This window comes from Lampetra planeri, chromosome 47 (genome assembly GCF_965212315.1).
Source record: "Lampetra planeri chromosome 47, kcLamPlan1.2.h2, whole genome shotgun sequence".
Lineage (NCBI taxonomy): Eukaryota > Metazoa > Chordata > Hyperoartia > Petromyzontiformes > Petromyzontidae > Lampetra > Lampetra planeri.
In genome coordinates, this window is record NC_136153.1 from 1665683 (window position 1) to 1680975 (window position 15293).

The following is a 15293-nucleotide window of genomic DNA, read 5'->3' on the forward strand; positions in this document are numbered from 1 at the left end:
TGGATTTTGCTTTGACATTACGGTCAGCAACTAAATTGATCGTCGGCAACTATAAAGCATCACTGCAGTCGCATTCTCATATGCAAATGCATACAACACATACTGTATATAATAATAATGATGATGATAGTATGAATGTTTTCCACTCTTGAGAAACAACACAATGAAGGCAATGCACTATGGGCGGGTGAAGGTTCACAGTCAAGTGCATCAGTGTTAACAGCGTAAGCACACCGGGTATTTCATTTATTATGGAAGCCAACGTCTCCATACTCGAGCAGATTTAAGGGCAGCATTTACCTCCATTGGAGACAGTGAAGGAAATTCGACATTCGAAGAGTATTAAACTATAAACTATTTTTTTGTTAGGTCAGATCCCACTGAGCACTCTTTTCAGAAGCAACCTGGCCACAAATAACAGCTCAACGAAATGGCTTAGCGTCACGTGGAAATGTATTGCGGCCAACTACTCTAAACGCGTGGTGACGTTGATTCTAAATGTGGAGGGGAAAAAAACGGAGGACCTGGGCAGAAATCCACGCGACGGCAATGGGGAGAACATGCAGACTCCAAATATACCGCAGGCGTCATTGTCTGGATTTAATCCACGCCCTCCTGTATACCAGGCGAGGGAGTTAACATCTCCTAGCCACCACGGCACCCATGGTGGTTGCCGAGTCTCTCCGTCGGGCAGCAGTTGTCGACTTCCCACAAAGTGGTGCCTAGTTTTAGTTACCCTGGAGAGATGATAGATTGAATTGCCACCCATGCCAAGGGCTTAGAACGCCTCACCTTCTGATTGCGAGGTGAGGGCTATGGAAATTGCTGACATCCATAATGACAGTGCTACATTTGATCATTATCAATACATATTTTAACCACGCACTCCCCTGTTTCGATACCCACGAGTCTTATTATTTCACAGACTTCGGGCAAGTGCTGGTAGCAAGCACCTATTAAGAGACAATTTAACTCGATGTTTAATATTTGTGCAGTCATTTTAGAGAGACCGGCCTGCATCAATGTGTACAACACGGGTTCAGACCTCAGTGGTGCCATCTCAGTGTCTCTGGCGCGGCATTAGGCCCCGAAGCTGCCCGGCTACCTCCAGTATCATAAAAATGAGCACCACTCTGTGAGAAGTGAATGGGGTGTGTGGAATGGACACGGTCAATGCCAGTCAAGTGACTCGACCTGTCACCCCTTTGGGGGGGGGGTCCACAAACGAACGACCACTTCGTAGGCAACGGTGACTGCACATCCCGTGGCGCGTCCTACGGAGAGGCTGCTCTCTGCCACTGGAATGCCGAATGTCCACCGTTGACTTGGGGCCGGCCAACGGAGGTGAACGGCGGCCCCAGTCCTGCGGTCGTTTGAAGCAGGGGAGACACCTTTGCCCCGCGGCGTGATGACCGGCGTGTACGCACGTCAAGAGATGTGCACGTCAGCGTGTGCGCTTGTGAACGCCCCAATTGCGCGCACCGTGCAAAACGTGCGTGTGCAATCGCGCCCATGCATGCACCCGTGGGTGCGCCACGTACGCACGCACATACGTACGTAGAGAACCTTACGGGGATGGTCGGGGGGAGGAAGGAACAACGAACCAAAACACACGCAGCGGACACCACCGCAAAGAGGCAGGGACGTGACCACGCGGTGGCCGGTCACGAGCAGAACCTCCGCGGATCTCCGACGGCGGCAGACACCATCCGCACCTCGTGCCCACTCACCACGTGACCGCTCGCCACGTGACCACTCACCACGTGACCGCGGCACGGCTCCTCCGACTGGCCGGAGCCGCGGTGCCGCCACCCGGCGCGGGGGCCCATGGGGGGCCTGATGAGGCCGTAGTCGTCCGCGATGCTGCCCGTGCGGCCGGGCCACTGCCTTCTGATGTGAGAGAGGACGAGATGAGAATCACACAACGCGGTGCAGTAAAAGCTCTCGAAGCCGGATAATGACTGGGGGGGGGGGTGAATGTCCTCTCTGGATATGGGGGGTGTCTGGCAAAAAAAAGTAAATTATTAAGCGATAAATAATTAAGCGGGCAAATTACAAATATTAAATAACTAAATATAATAGATAACGATGTAACGATACATAAATATTTAAATGATGAATAAATAATTGACGATCATTATATTGCTGTTATGTATAATTACCAAACAACTCGTACAAGGCGACCACCGAAGGAAATTCATTCGCCCTTAATGACTTCAATGATTTCATTCACTGATTGTTTGGCATTTAATCTGCCCCAGAATCCACTCGCTGGCCACCGCGGCCTGAGGCACGCGCTTCGCGTCGTGCACCGGTGTGGTTCGCTGTTAGCACGTCACGCCGCCCGTCATTGTTCCACGCACGCATTCAACATTTCTCCTTCGCGATGTCCACGCCACAACCGGCGCCACGCCCAACCCCCCCACACCCCGTATGTCCGTATGTTGAACTTGTTTCGCACCGTACGTAGAGAACCGTGCGGGGGTAGTGGGGGGGGAATGACAACGAACTAAAACCCACGCAGCAGCCACGACCACAAAGAGGCAACGACGTGACCGCAGGCCGCCGCTAGACAATGAACGCAACATCCCGTTCACGGAAGAACCTCCGCGGGTCTCTGCCCCCCGCCCCCGTCCCCGTGAAAGGCACGTGCGGCCGCTGTAAATCCACGCCTTCCTCTCACGTCTCTCGGTGTGCATTACGAGTGCGCTCTCCATCGGGTAACGACGACGTCGACCCGCAAAGCGCCAGGAGGAACCCCACGAGATGAGTGGGAGAAGGCAGCAGCAGCCATTTCTAGGAGCCGGTGCCAAACAATTTCCCCAGCTCTGCAGTCCTCTACTTGTCATCCAATTAACGAGTGTTTCCATGTGGGAGGAAAACCGGAGCAGCCGGAGAAGATTGCACGCGTGCGATGGGGAAACACTCTATCCCACTTTTGTTGCACTGCCTTCTAGCAAGCCAGGCCATGGGAAATCTCCTCGGGGAGTGTCCCGACACCTGTGCCATCCGCCAACAACGGCCCTCCCCTCGCCCTGTGGCGGGTTCCGTTTGTGTCACTGCGCGCGCGCGGCCTAACATATTTCTACCCAAGATTTTCGCGATACACGGTTTGAATTCGCCCGTACGGGGCTACGTGGTGAGGCAACATTGCGTGCGCGCTGCATGCGCTACTCGGCAGGCAGCCATCTCTCTCATTCGGTTTCCCATCACGAGCCCCTCTACCTGGAACGCTTCCCCTCCACTGCCGCATGAGGCGAGGCAATGACAAGCCACGCGTGTGGCCACTCCACCGGGCAAGTGAGCCCATTACCGCCGCTCCTCTGGGGGGGATGAAGGTGGGGTGGGCAGGCGGCACGTACCTCCGTGCCCGCAGAGCCTCGGGCGTCGAGGTGAGCGAGCGCGTGTGCGGGGACGGCGGTGGTGAGTAGGAGTACGCGTAGGAGGCCGACGGGCAGAACGCCCGGCCTTCCGAAGCCGAGCGGACCCGGGGCCCAGCGGCGGCCGGGACGCCGGCGGAAGGGGCCTGACGCGGCTCGCCTCCCGCCACCGCCGCTGCCATCATCATCATCACCATGGGGGGCTCCTCGTACTCGGGCGGCTGCTCGGACGCCCGTGTAGGGGTCCTCGACCCGTCGCTGGACCCCCAAAACGGCACTGGAAGGTTAAACGATAACAATTATAATGACGTCATATCGAGCTGTAACGCAAATGTTTATTGAAAAGTCAACGAGATTTCCTGCACAATGAGCAATGGGGCAGCGGTTGGCGAGATGTTAACTACCTCACCTGGTATACGGGAGGTCGTGGGTTTGATCCCAACCCTGATGCCTGCTGTATATTTGGAATTTGCGTGTTTTCTCCAGAGTAATTTTTCTTCAGGTCCTTTGGTTTTTCCATAGACGTTTATAATCAACATGCATTCAAAGTATTTGGCTGTTTAAAATTTCCACGTGATGAGCCACTTCGATATGCTATCATTTGTGGCCAGGCCACATCGTAAAAAAGAGCTATATAGCTCATTGGGCCTTACCTGGTAAAATAAGAAATTGTTACAAATAAATAGTTACCTCAAGAGTCGGTACTTAGTGAACTCGTTCCTCTGCGGCAGCACAGAATGGAGACATTCTCACGAATATTTGTTCATGTTTCAACATTTAACATTTCTGTTTTTAGGTATTCCCCTGCATGTGATGGACATGAGGAGGAGGAAGGGAGGGACTGCCGCTGCCACTCCCCTTGGGGTGAGGCGGGCGGTCCCCTCCACCCACCACACCGAGGCTTCCTGCTCAGCCTCCTCCGTTACAATCTGGGTTCCTGTGCCAGTGCAGGGCCCAGTTCTGAGCTTCTGCGAAGGTAGATAACAAGTGAGTGTTTACCGTTGGCAGAGCTGTCCCTGAGGGTATGGCGAATTGGGGCGACCGCCCCGGGCCCCGCACTTTGGGGGGTCCCCACGGTTCGACGTTACAGTGTCCGATGTAATACTTTGGGTTTAATTTGTAGTTTGTAGGTGTTGGGGGGGGGGGCGCCCACAGCGTGATTTGCAACGATCGAGATTGGGTGCCACGGTGGCGAGATGTTCACTACCTCGCCTGGTATACAGGCCTGCTGCATATTTGGACTGTGAAAGTTCTCCCCATGGTCGTGTGTATTTTTCACCAGGTTCTCCGGTTTTCCCCTCCACATTTATAATCAACGTGCGTTCAGAGAATTTGGCTCCTCTGAATTTCCATTTCGTTGAGATATCATTTGTGGCCAGGTCGATTCTGAAAAAGAGCTACATAGCTCAGTGGGCCTCACCTGGTAAAATAAAAATACGTTAGTTTAGTAGTTCGTCAACCATGCGAGCAGGAGGCTGCCATGAACCCAGTGGTTTCACTGCCTTGACGTGGCACACGTAGCACACGATGGCACTGCGTGCAGCGTCTCTCCGTCCTACCAGAGGCTGCGCAGAAAATCGCCATCGGTGGGAAGGAGCTGCAGCGAAGAGGAGCAAGCCAGTGGGCGAGGCACGCACCACGCAGTGCCGCCTCCTGGCCGTTACCCCGCACGAGAGACCGTGGACGCTCGAGGTCCCCTCATACAAACGGGGGTGGGTGATGGCGCCTCTGCCGAGGTCTCCGTATCGCTGGCCGAGGCTGGCCCCGGGGGGGGCTGATGTGGCGCAAGTGACCTCGTGGGCCTTCGGTTTCCGATAGCCCCGAGGCGATCTGGGTTGACGGTCACTTGGCCGCGTTCCCTGCGAGAGGATGAGGATGCAGCCGACGGGAGTTGCGCGCAGGAATGACCCTGCGGCGGGTTCAGTCGACGGCGTCGCCAAAGGCTTTCTGCCGACGTCGAAGCGGACGTCGAGGTCGGGCAAAGGTTAAAAAGTAACGCGAGAAACCCTCGGCGCTTGAAAGAGAAACCACCGGCGTAAGCCAGCTTCCTGGATCAGCTTTTGTCGGACAAGTAGCGCGAGGAGTGGAGTCGCACCGAGGGGAACCGTTCGAGGTCTCGTGGCCACGGCAACGGCCGCCACGGTTTTGCTGAGCAGAAGTCTGCACTGATGGTGACCCCAACTGCTCGACGCAGCCACGGCGCGACGGTTTCTTGGCCGCACAGGGCGGACTCTGCAACAGGAAAGCCTCGGGCTACCTCGCCTTGGGGTGTCCGATGGCGCAAATCGATAAAGCGGCAACGGCACTTCCGGGCAACATGAGCCCGTGACGGTTCTCCTTGGCGACTCTGTCATTAGAAGGGGAACCGCTCTTTGGCAGAGCTGCCAAGGAGTGACGTGTCTGGTGGCGTGGTGTGGTGACATGTCTGGAGGTGTGGTGTGGTGGTGTGTTTGTTGGTGTGGTGTGGTGACGTGTCTGGTGGCGTGGTGTGGTGACGTGTCTGGTGGTGTGGTGTGGTGACGTGTCTGGTGGCGTGGTGTGGTGACGTGTCTGGTGGTGTGGTGCGGTGATGTGTCTGGTGGTGTGGTGCGGTGACGTGTCTGGTGGTGTGGTGCGGTGACGCGTCTGGCGGTGGGGGAGTAACGTCGTACCTTCTCCCGCCGTGACAAAGCGAGGTCGGTCTGCAGCGCGCGACGATTCCAGCTTGTGTAGCCGACCGAATTTACTGCAGCTGTCCGGCTCGTAGTCACTCTGCACCTCGCCCTGCAGGGCACAGCCGCACATGCGCACGCACACACACACACATGCACGTGCGTACATACGTGCGCGCAGACACGCGTGAAATCAATACACAAGATGCGCCACATTGATTAAGCAGATATTGTGGTTCTACTGAAGGCAGCAACGCTTAAGTCATATCGATGGTGGCTGGACATGCGGTCAACGTCAGCCTCGCTTGCGTTGGCACGTAGAACGTAAGAAAACCTCCAAAACTGCGGTGTTTACTTATTTAATTAGCTCGTGCGATCACAGCATCAGCCCCCCAATCCAATCAAAGTTGGCACAGCGGTGTTGTCAATGCAGGGCCTTTGCCGCACCGAGGACCCAGTCTTGGCAAAGCAGTATTATGCAACGTACTTGACAAAAACACGGGGGGTGTGGGGAATTAGAAAAAGTGACTTCGGTCGACGCTTTTAAGGGGCAAGCCTTCGCCTGGACACTTGGCTCCTGTGGCCACCAGACAAAACGCTTGTGGCGGTGGCGATGGATCCAGACGCGCGCAGTGAGAGAGAAAGACAAAACGGTGACAGCGATTCCCTCAAGCGATCCGGGATCCGTAATGTGCCACGAGTCAGCAAACAAGGTGAGATGAAAACGTGGATGGCGCTGGGAATTACTTTTTTTGCTCAATGAAACTAAACAGAAGAGAAAATCAATGTTTTTCAAGTCCGGTCTTGCGAAAGTGTGGGGTGACGCCGGCCTCTTCCAGGGTGGACCTACGGTTGGCACCTGTGTAGTGCAAAACCCCACGACGTATCGTCAAACTAAACTATAAACTATTTTCATTTCACCAGGGAAGGCCCCACTGAGCTGTTCTGTAGCTCCTTGCCAGCACTGTAGCTCCTTGTCAGCACAAATCATAACCCAACGAAGTGGCTCGTCATCGTCGTCACGTGGGAATTTACAGCAGCAGCCAAATACTCTGAACGCGCGACGTCGATTGTAAATGTGTGGGGAGAGAGAGAGAGAGGCAGACTCCAAATATACAGCGGGCATCAGGGTCGGGATCGAACCCACGACCTCCTGTATACCAGGCGAGGGAGTTAACATCTCACCACCGCGGCGCCCCATCGTGGGAAAAAGGAGAAGAATCCCTCACAATAGTGGGAGAACGGCGTGTGCATGCGTCGTCTCGAGTGAGTGGGGTATTATGATCCACATCGCACAACTGACAAAATACACGATTTAAATGTTTAAATGTCCCTGGGATTAAAATGTATTTTAAATGTCCTCGGGAAGAACGACAGATTTCCCAGGACAGCAGCTGCCTCCTCCTCCTCCTTCCTCCCTTCTTCTCCCCCCTCCCTCCCCCCTCCCTCCCGTCTACCCCCACCCGCCCTCCACCCTGCCTCATCAACAAGAGGATGATCCTGGGAAACCAGGATGGGTGGCAACCCAAGGTGGTCCTGCACCAGTGGCTGACATTCCACACTTTCAAGGCAGGGGGCCCAGTCTCTCTGCGATGACCACTGTTGACTTCCCCACAAAGCGGTACTCGTGTTACTCTTCATCGCCATCGGCCACCATCGCTCCTAAGCGATGCTTTCTGCCCAAGCCCACTCACCGTTCTAAACAATCAAAATGACTCTTTGACCTGAACACGTTCTCTAAATAACCGTGCGACGCTCCGCGCCTCTCAATGCGATTTTTAAAAGTACAGCTGCTCCGTACATTTTTTGGGGCCGATTTTCGTTTTTTTAATCGGGGCGCAGCACACACGCTCCCACGCCTGCCGCGGCTACGCGTGGATTGGACCGAGCAGTGCCTTGCCGTACGCGGTGTGCTATGAAGAAAGGGTCATTCCCTGAAACGTCGCCTGTTATATCCTCTTTTCTCTTCGAGGACACACAGCTGTGTTGTTGAGTGTGTTGAGGTTGGCAGAGGGTGGAGAAGGAACTGCTTCCGATGTCGCTCGCGATAGGAGTTAGTCGTGAGTCTATGGGTCTCCGTGTCAGTTTGTGTGTTTCCAAGCAAGTCTATGGGTCTCTGTGTGAGTTTATGGGTCTCCGAGTGAGTTCGTGGTCACAGAATGAGTCGATGGGTCTCCGTGTGAGTTCATGAGTCACCGAGTGAGCCTATGGGTCTCCGTGTGAGTTCACGAGTCACCCAGTGAGTCTATGGGTCTCCGTGTGAGTTGGTGGTTCTCTGAGTGAGTCTATCGGTCTCCATGTGAGTTTGTGAGTCACCAAGTGAGTATATGGGTTTTCGTGTGAGTTTGTGGGACTCCATGTGAGTCCATGGGTCTCTGTGTGAGTTTGTGAGTAACCTAGTGAGTCTATGGGTTTCTGTGTGAGTTTGTGGGTTTCTGTGTGAGTCTATGGATCTCTGTGTGAGTCTATGGATCTCTGTGTGAGTCTATAGGTCCCGGTGTGAGTCTATTGGTCTCCGAGCATGTCTATTTATGCGGCAGTGTTAATTGAGGAGTGTGAATTTGTTTCGCTGCCTGTGGCATTGCCACTGGGGGGCACTGGTGGACCGACAGCATTGACACTCAACCGTGGCTCGTGGACACGGTGAACGCGGTGGACCCGCCCGTACGCAATCGACACAAAACGGAGAGACGCCTCTGGCTCAGCGGTAGGGCGAGCGGCTCGCAATCGGAAACCCGCGGGTTCACATCCCGGTTGGGGATTCACTAAAGCTCATCATCTCTCCGGGGTCCAAACGAAAAAAAATGAGTCCCAACTCTGTGGGAGAAAGTCACCGGTGGTTGTCCTATGGATAGCGGGGAAGGGGGAGGGTGCCTATGGAGGCCTGGGGCAGCGCAACCCCGAGCAAGGAAATGCCCTCTCCCCCACCAATCAGGTGAGCATTGTGATTGAATCGACCCCCAGCAATCCGAGTGGATCCACCTGTGTCCAAACAGTCAATCGCACTGAAGCCGGGGCCTGTGCCTTCTCTCGCTACGAAGCCGGTGATGTAGGCAGGCCGGCCTGTTACAAGGTCACGGGGAAACAACGCGGCGTTTGTACGACGGCCTACAGAGAGCGCTCGGTCACCACTGAATCCGACCGCTCAGCACGTGGTTTTGTGTGGCGAGATGTCAACTACCTCGCCCGGTATGCAGGAGGCCGTGGGTTCGATCCCAACCCTGACGCCTGCCGTATATTTGGAGTTTGTGTGTCTCTCTCCCCGTGGATTTTTCTCCGGGTCCTCCGGTTTTTCCCTCCACATTTAGAAATCAACATTTCCACGTGACAATAAGCCACTTCTTTGGGCCATCGCTTGTGGCCAGGCCGCTTCTGGTAAAATTAAAATATCTGAGTAGTTTAGTCTGAGTGCAGTGTGTGCGGCCGGGTGTCGCGGCGGCACTGACGTGAGCGGCTGCGCAGTGGCGGTCTCGCCGCGGCAACGTGTGGCAGGCGTGCTGCGCCAGCAGAGGGGACGGGCAGGACTCCCTTCTCCACTGCTGGTTGAACGTCTCGTAAGCCTCCAGCTGGTGGGGCCCGGCGGGCCCGGGGAGGGGGGGCGGGGACGGGCGGGGGGTGGAACGCGTGCACGGGGAACAGAACAAAGAGCACGGCCAGGAGAATGAACAACGGCAACCAACGCGCATAGAGGAACAATCACAAACAAGGGAACAAACACAAACTGTCATCGTCGTCGTCATCATCATCGCCGTATATACCACGCCACCCGTGCAGTGCATCTCGAGGCACCCTGCATCTCTAGCCAAGGGGGAGCCCTAGTGGCAGCTGTCCCTGTGTGGCACAAGGTGAAAGCAGCACCGGCCCGCAAGTGGCCATTAACCTGCCAGTAGGGGGGCTGGGGGTGGGGGGCGCGATGGCGAGATGTTACCTCCCTCGCCTGGTATGGAGGAGGTCGTGCGTTTGATCCCGACCCTGACGCCTGCTGTATATTCGGAGTTTGCCTGTCTCTCTCTCTCTCTCCCCATGGTCGCGTGGACTTTTCTTGGGGTCCTCGGGTTTTTCCCTCCACGTTTAGAATCAACATCACCCATTGAGAGTATTTGACTGCGATACCAGGTCGCTTCTGAAAAAGAGCTGTATAGCATCTCAGTGGGCCTGATCTGTTCAAATAAAAACATGTTTTTAGTTTTATTTTGCTACGTGACTTTCTCCCATTCAGTGATTTGCGAGTAATTCATTAAATGTGGCAAATGTGGACCGTGACGCCGGCGCACAAAGGGGCCTCCTCTTTTTCAACGAAAGTCACGGGACCTTGAAACGTCCACCATGCAGCAGACGGCGTGTGCGGTTCACACTTCGCCCTCACTGTTGACCAGGCGCCGCCGTTGGGCTCGAACGCCGACACGTCTCGGGATATTTCGTGAGGGCGAAGTGTCAACCACGGTGGTGGAATTAGCGGAGGAGTCGTTGCGGCCAACGTCAGAAATAGGAGAGGTCCCTCTCCTCCACGATGGTGGGAAGCGCGGGCTAGCGGACGGGTGGGCGTGGCTATCTAACAGTGGGTGGGGCTAAACAAGGGAGGGAGGGGCTGCAAGCTTACCACCATGTGTGCCCGTTGAACCTTCCAGGCAGGTAGTACCACCTCTAGAAGAGGGGACTACGCGCCAACAATCCACACAAAGTGTTTCGTCAAGGAGCGTAAACCACCATCACGTGAACTCCGCTCACCCTCTCAGCAGAAGCGGCTTTTGGCTGCTGGCCATCGAACAAATGGTGGTCACCAAATCACGCGGCGCTTTCAGATGCGCTTCTGCGACCGTCTGGAACGCTCTTCCGATATTAGGAAGTCACTGGAGCTATGCACTTTCAAATCATGTACATTGACAACTAATTTCTTTAGAACTGCTTTTTGTGTTTGGTTTGTTGTCCTTCCCCCGCACCTACAATAAGCATGGGTTGTCCACGTACGGTGTGAAAGAAGTTCAACACACACACACACATACATACCTTGGCGAGAGCTTCGTCTATGGTGAGGCGCCTGTCCTTCACCATCGTCATGAGCTCGATGCGATCCTCGTCGCTCATCGTTATTTCGCTCGCGACGAAGTTCACGCCCGGGCTCGTGGGGGCACCTGCCAAGCGTGCACGGCGCAGGGGAGTGAGATTAGATCACGGGCCCTCCCAAAAAACCCACGTCCACTGCACAAACTGTAGCAGGTGGCGGTTACCCGATGATGTACGAATAGAAAGTAATAAAACTCTCCAGTAGCATTGGTGCGACTGTGGTCATCCAGAACAACAACAACCGCCATTCGCCACTAAGTGGCGGTGACGTCACCACAACGTCTGACGACGCGATGCCCCGATCCACAAATACGAAGGAGGCATCACAGCGATGATGATGGAACACCACTCCGCTGCTCCTGACGAGGCTGTCTGGCTTCACCACCTGAATGTGAAATCGTAGCCGTTGCTCTGCACCAACATCAGCCGCCATACGAAAAAATAAGCGCGGTGTTTCCTGCCTTCGTCGGCAGTGACTAGTTCAGGTCGAGCCTTGGGCTAGCCGATGACGACCCGTAGACCACTGGCCGGGTCTTACCCTGTGGATTCTGTTACAAATGGACCCAATTCAATTGGCTAAAACATGATCGCATTCACGTCATTTCGGATTTATTTCAAAATAGAATGCGCATGCATCGGATTGCAATGACTCACGAAGTCATGAAAATCACCCTGTACTACTCATGAGATTAAAACGATCGCTTGCACAAATAAATCAGTTTGTCATAATAGACGGATAATATTCAGTACATATGCAGTAACCAGCACGCTTGAATTGACTGTTTTGTCGAATGTATTAAAACTTCTGGTCTCAACAAACTTGAGACACTGCCCTGTCTGGCCCGGGCACCTTGGCTAGAGACGCTGCCCTGTCTGGTGTGGGCACCTTGGCTAGAGATAATGCCCTGTCTGGCCCGGGCACCTTGGCTAGAGACACTGCCCTGTCTGGCCTGGGTACCTTGACTAGAGACGCTGCCCTGTCTGGCCTGGGCACCTTGACTAGAGACGCTGCCCTGTCTTGTAGTCCTCGTGGGTGTCCGGTTGGGTGTCCGCGTAGACGTGCGGCTGGGTAGTCTCTGCAGACTCTGCCAGAAGGAGCGCCCTTTCTTCTTGCTGTCGGATTTTCCTGCACGCACGGCGACACAAACACACACGGTGACACAAACACACACAGCGACAGAAACACACACACATAGCGACACAAACACAGCAACACAAACACACACGACAGCGACACAAACACACACAGCGACACAAACACACGCAACACAGCGACACAAACACACGCACATAGCAACACAAACACAGCGACACAAACACACAGCGACACAAACACATACAGCGACACAAACAACAACAACAACCGCCATTCGCCACTAAGTGGCGGTGACGTCACCACGACGCTTGTGCCAGGCCATGTGCACACTGAGGCCACGTGAAGTGTCGAACGCCCGCTGGCAGGAGGTCACGGGGCAGACCCAGGTGCCACGGGTCGACTGACCGAGATGACCGAGATGACTGGCTGATGCACCACCTGTGCCCCCTACTGTGCCAACTTGCTGTGCTTTAGCCACCCGGCGCTCCGCTCGTTGTTGTGAGCGTCGCTCCTCCGCCCTCCGTTGTTGTTGGAGGGCGACTGCCTCCAACTGCCCAGTAGCGTCCTTCACGAGCCTCCTCCACTGAGGCCGATCTTGACACCGCTGGTACCAGTCATCGGCAAGTCCACTCAGCTCCACGTCCTCCTGTACCACATCACTCCATCACTTCTCTAGCCCGTGCCGCGCCCGTTTAGCCCCCTCGATCTGGCCGAACAAAAGCTGTTTAGGCATGCGGTGGCTGGGCATGCAGGCTACATGACCCAGCCAACGCAGCCTTGCCTGCCGGAGGAGCTCACTGATGGGACTTTGCCCAGATCTTTCAAGGACTTGTGAGCTCCTCACACAATCCAGCCTGGTTAAACCCAGGATGGATCGTAGGCAGGCCAGCCTAAATGTTTCCAACCAGCGAAGATGCTCCACTAGGGGGGTCCATGTTTCGCAAGCGTAGAGAAGGGAGGGAATGACCGTGGCCGAGAAGACCTGAAGCTTCGTGCGGAGCGACAGACCAGGTAGCTTCCACACAGCGTTACGCAACCGATGAAAAGATATTGCCGCTCGACTGATTCGGAGTGAGACCTCTGCTGATAAACTGGAGCCGGTCATAAGCACACTGCCCAGGTATGGGAAACTCTCCACTCTCTCCACAACTGCCCCATCACCAATTGGGAGTTGTGGGGGTGGAGTGCCCGATGGTACAAAATACCCAGGCAGGTGCTTAGTTTTGGTGGGGCTGATGGTAAGGCCCCACCTCTTAGTGGCACGCTCCAGTCTCAGCAGCAGCGTCTCCAACTCCTCTTCTGAATGAGCAGCTATTACCAAATCATCGGCATACATAACGTGGTTGACCAATAGGGAGCCATCCCTTGATCGCACCCGGGCGTCGATCAGCCTCCCATTATATCTGTACCAAATGGTAATTCCCCCGGTACAGCTATTGAAGGCTTCACGAACTACGCAGTCGAAATAGATGTTAAATAATGTGGGAGCCAGAGGACATCCCTGTCGCACCCCAAGGTGTACAGGGAAAGGCTCCGACTCCCGGCCACGTAGTTTTACCCGGGCCCGCTCACCATCATGAAGGTCCTTAATGATCGTGAGCAGAGGGTCAGGGACTCCGAAAGCACGAAGAACAACCCAGAGCCCAGTCCTACTGATGGTATCATAGGCCTTGACCAGGTCAATAAAGCAGAGATGTAGGTCTTTTTGGAATTCCCTACACCTCTGCTGTAGCAGACGGACAGAAAATATGGCATCTGTGCAGGACCGCCCTTTCCTGAAACCGCATTGGGGCTCCGCAAGCCTCTCCTCAGCGTGCCTAGCAAGGCGATGTTGAATAATCCTTGCCAGGACCTTACCCGGCACACACACACACAGCGACACAAACACACGCACATAGCGACACAAACACACACACATAGCGACACAAACACAGCGACACAAGCACACACAGTGACACAAACACACACACAGCGACACAAACACACACAGCGACACAAACACACGCACATAGCGACACAAGCACACACACATAGCGACACAAACACACACAGTGACACAAACACAGGCGACACAAACACATACAGCGACACAAACACACACAGCGACACAAACACACACACATAGCGACACAAACACAGCGACACAAACACACACAGCGACACAAACACACACACAGCGACACAAACACACACAGCGACACAAACACACGCACATAGCGACACAAACACACACACATAGCGACACAAACACACCCGACACAAACACACCCGACACAAACACACACACACATAGCGACACAAACACACACATAGCGACATAACCATACACAGCGACACAAACACAGGCGACACAGGGACACAAACACACACACATAGCGACACAAACACAGCGACACAAACACACACACACAGCGACACAAACACACACAGCGACAGAAACACACACACAGCGACACAAACACACACACACAGCGACACAAACACACACACAGCGACACAAACACACACACAGGGACACAAACACACACACACAGTGACACACACACACACAGGGACACAAACACACACACAGTGACACACACACACACAGCGACACAAACACACACGACACAAACACACACACATAGCGACACAAACACACACATAGTGACACAAACACACATAGCGACACAAACACAGGCGACACAGCGACACAAACACACACACATAGCAACACAAACACACACACAGCGACACAAACACACACACAGCGACACACACACACAGCGACACAAACACATACACACAGCGACACAAACACATACACACAGCGACACAAATGCACATAGCAACACAAACACACACACAGCGACACAAACACACACACACAGCGACACAAACACATACACACAGTGACACAAACTCACACACATAGTGACACACACACAGCGACACAAACACACACACAGTGACACAAACACACACAGCGACACGAACACACACACACAGCGACACACACAGCGACACAAACACACACACCTCTGATTAGCACGGTTGGCTATGCATACGTACATACAACGGGTAATTGGCGAATTTGGACCGTGACACGGGCACACAACGGCC

At 54.4% G+C, this 15293-nt stretch overlaps 2 protein-coding genes across 3 annotated transcripts in view; both read right to left on the bottom strand.

Moving 5' to 3' along the window:
- The window catches only part of LOC144733486 (SAM domain-containing protein SAMSN-1-like), a 58499-nt gene extending 47330 nt beyond the window's left edge, over positions 1-11169 (bottom strand). Inside the window, exons 1-5 of one of the 2 annotated variants that reach the window (XM_078615412.1) lie at positions 11039-11169; positions 9478-9597; positions 6032-6143; positions 3363-3657; positions 1761-1890 (exon numbers count right to left, since the gene is read on the bottom strand). In XM_078615412.1, coding sequence (XP_078471538.1) covers positions 1761-1890; positions 3363-3657; positions 6032-6143; positions 9478-9597; positions 11039-11116 — 735 coding nt within the window. In that variant the 5' untranslated portion in view covers positions 11117-11169. The remainder of the gene's footprint in view (positions 1-1760; positions 1891-3362; positions 3658-6031; positions 6144-9477; positions 9598-11038) is intronic. The other variant, XM_078615411.1, reaches the window with a different exon arrangement.
- Positions 11140-15293, bottom strand: part of SAMD5 (sterile alpha motif domain containing 5) — a 273674-nt gene continuing 269520 nt past the window's right edge. The window contains exons 6-8 of the mRNA XM_078615347.1: positions 11982-12221; positions 11442-11506; positions 11140-11163 (exon numbers count right to left, since the gene is read on the bottom strand). Coding sequence (XP_078471473.1) covers positions 11140-11163; positions 11442-11506; positions 11982-12221 — 329 coding nt within the window. The remainder of the gene's footprint in view (positions 11164-11441; positions 11507-11981; positions 12222-15293) is intronic.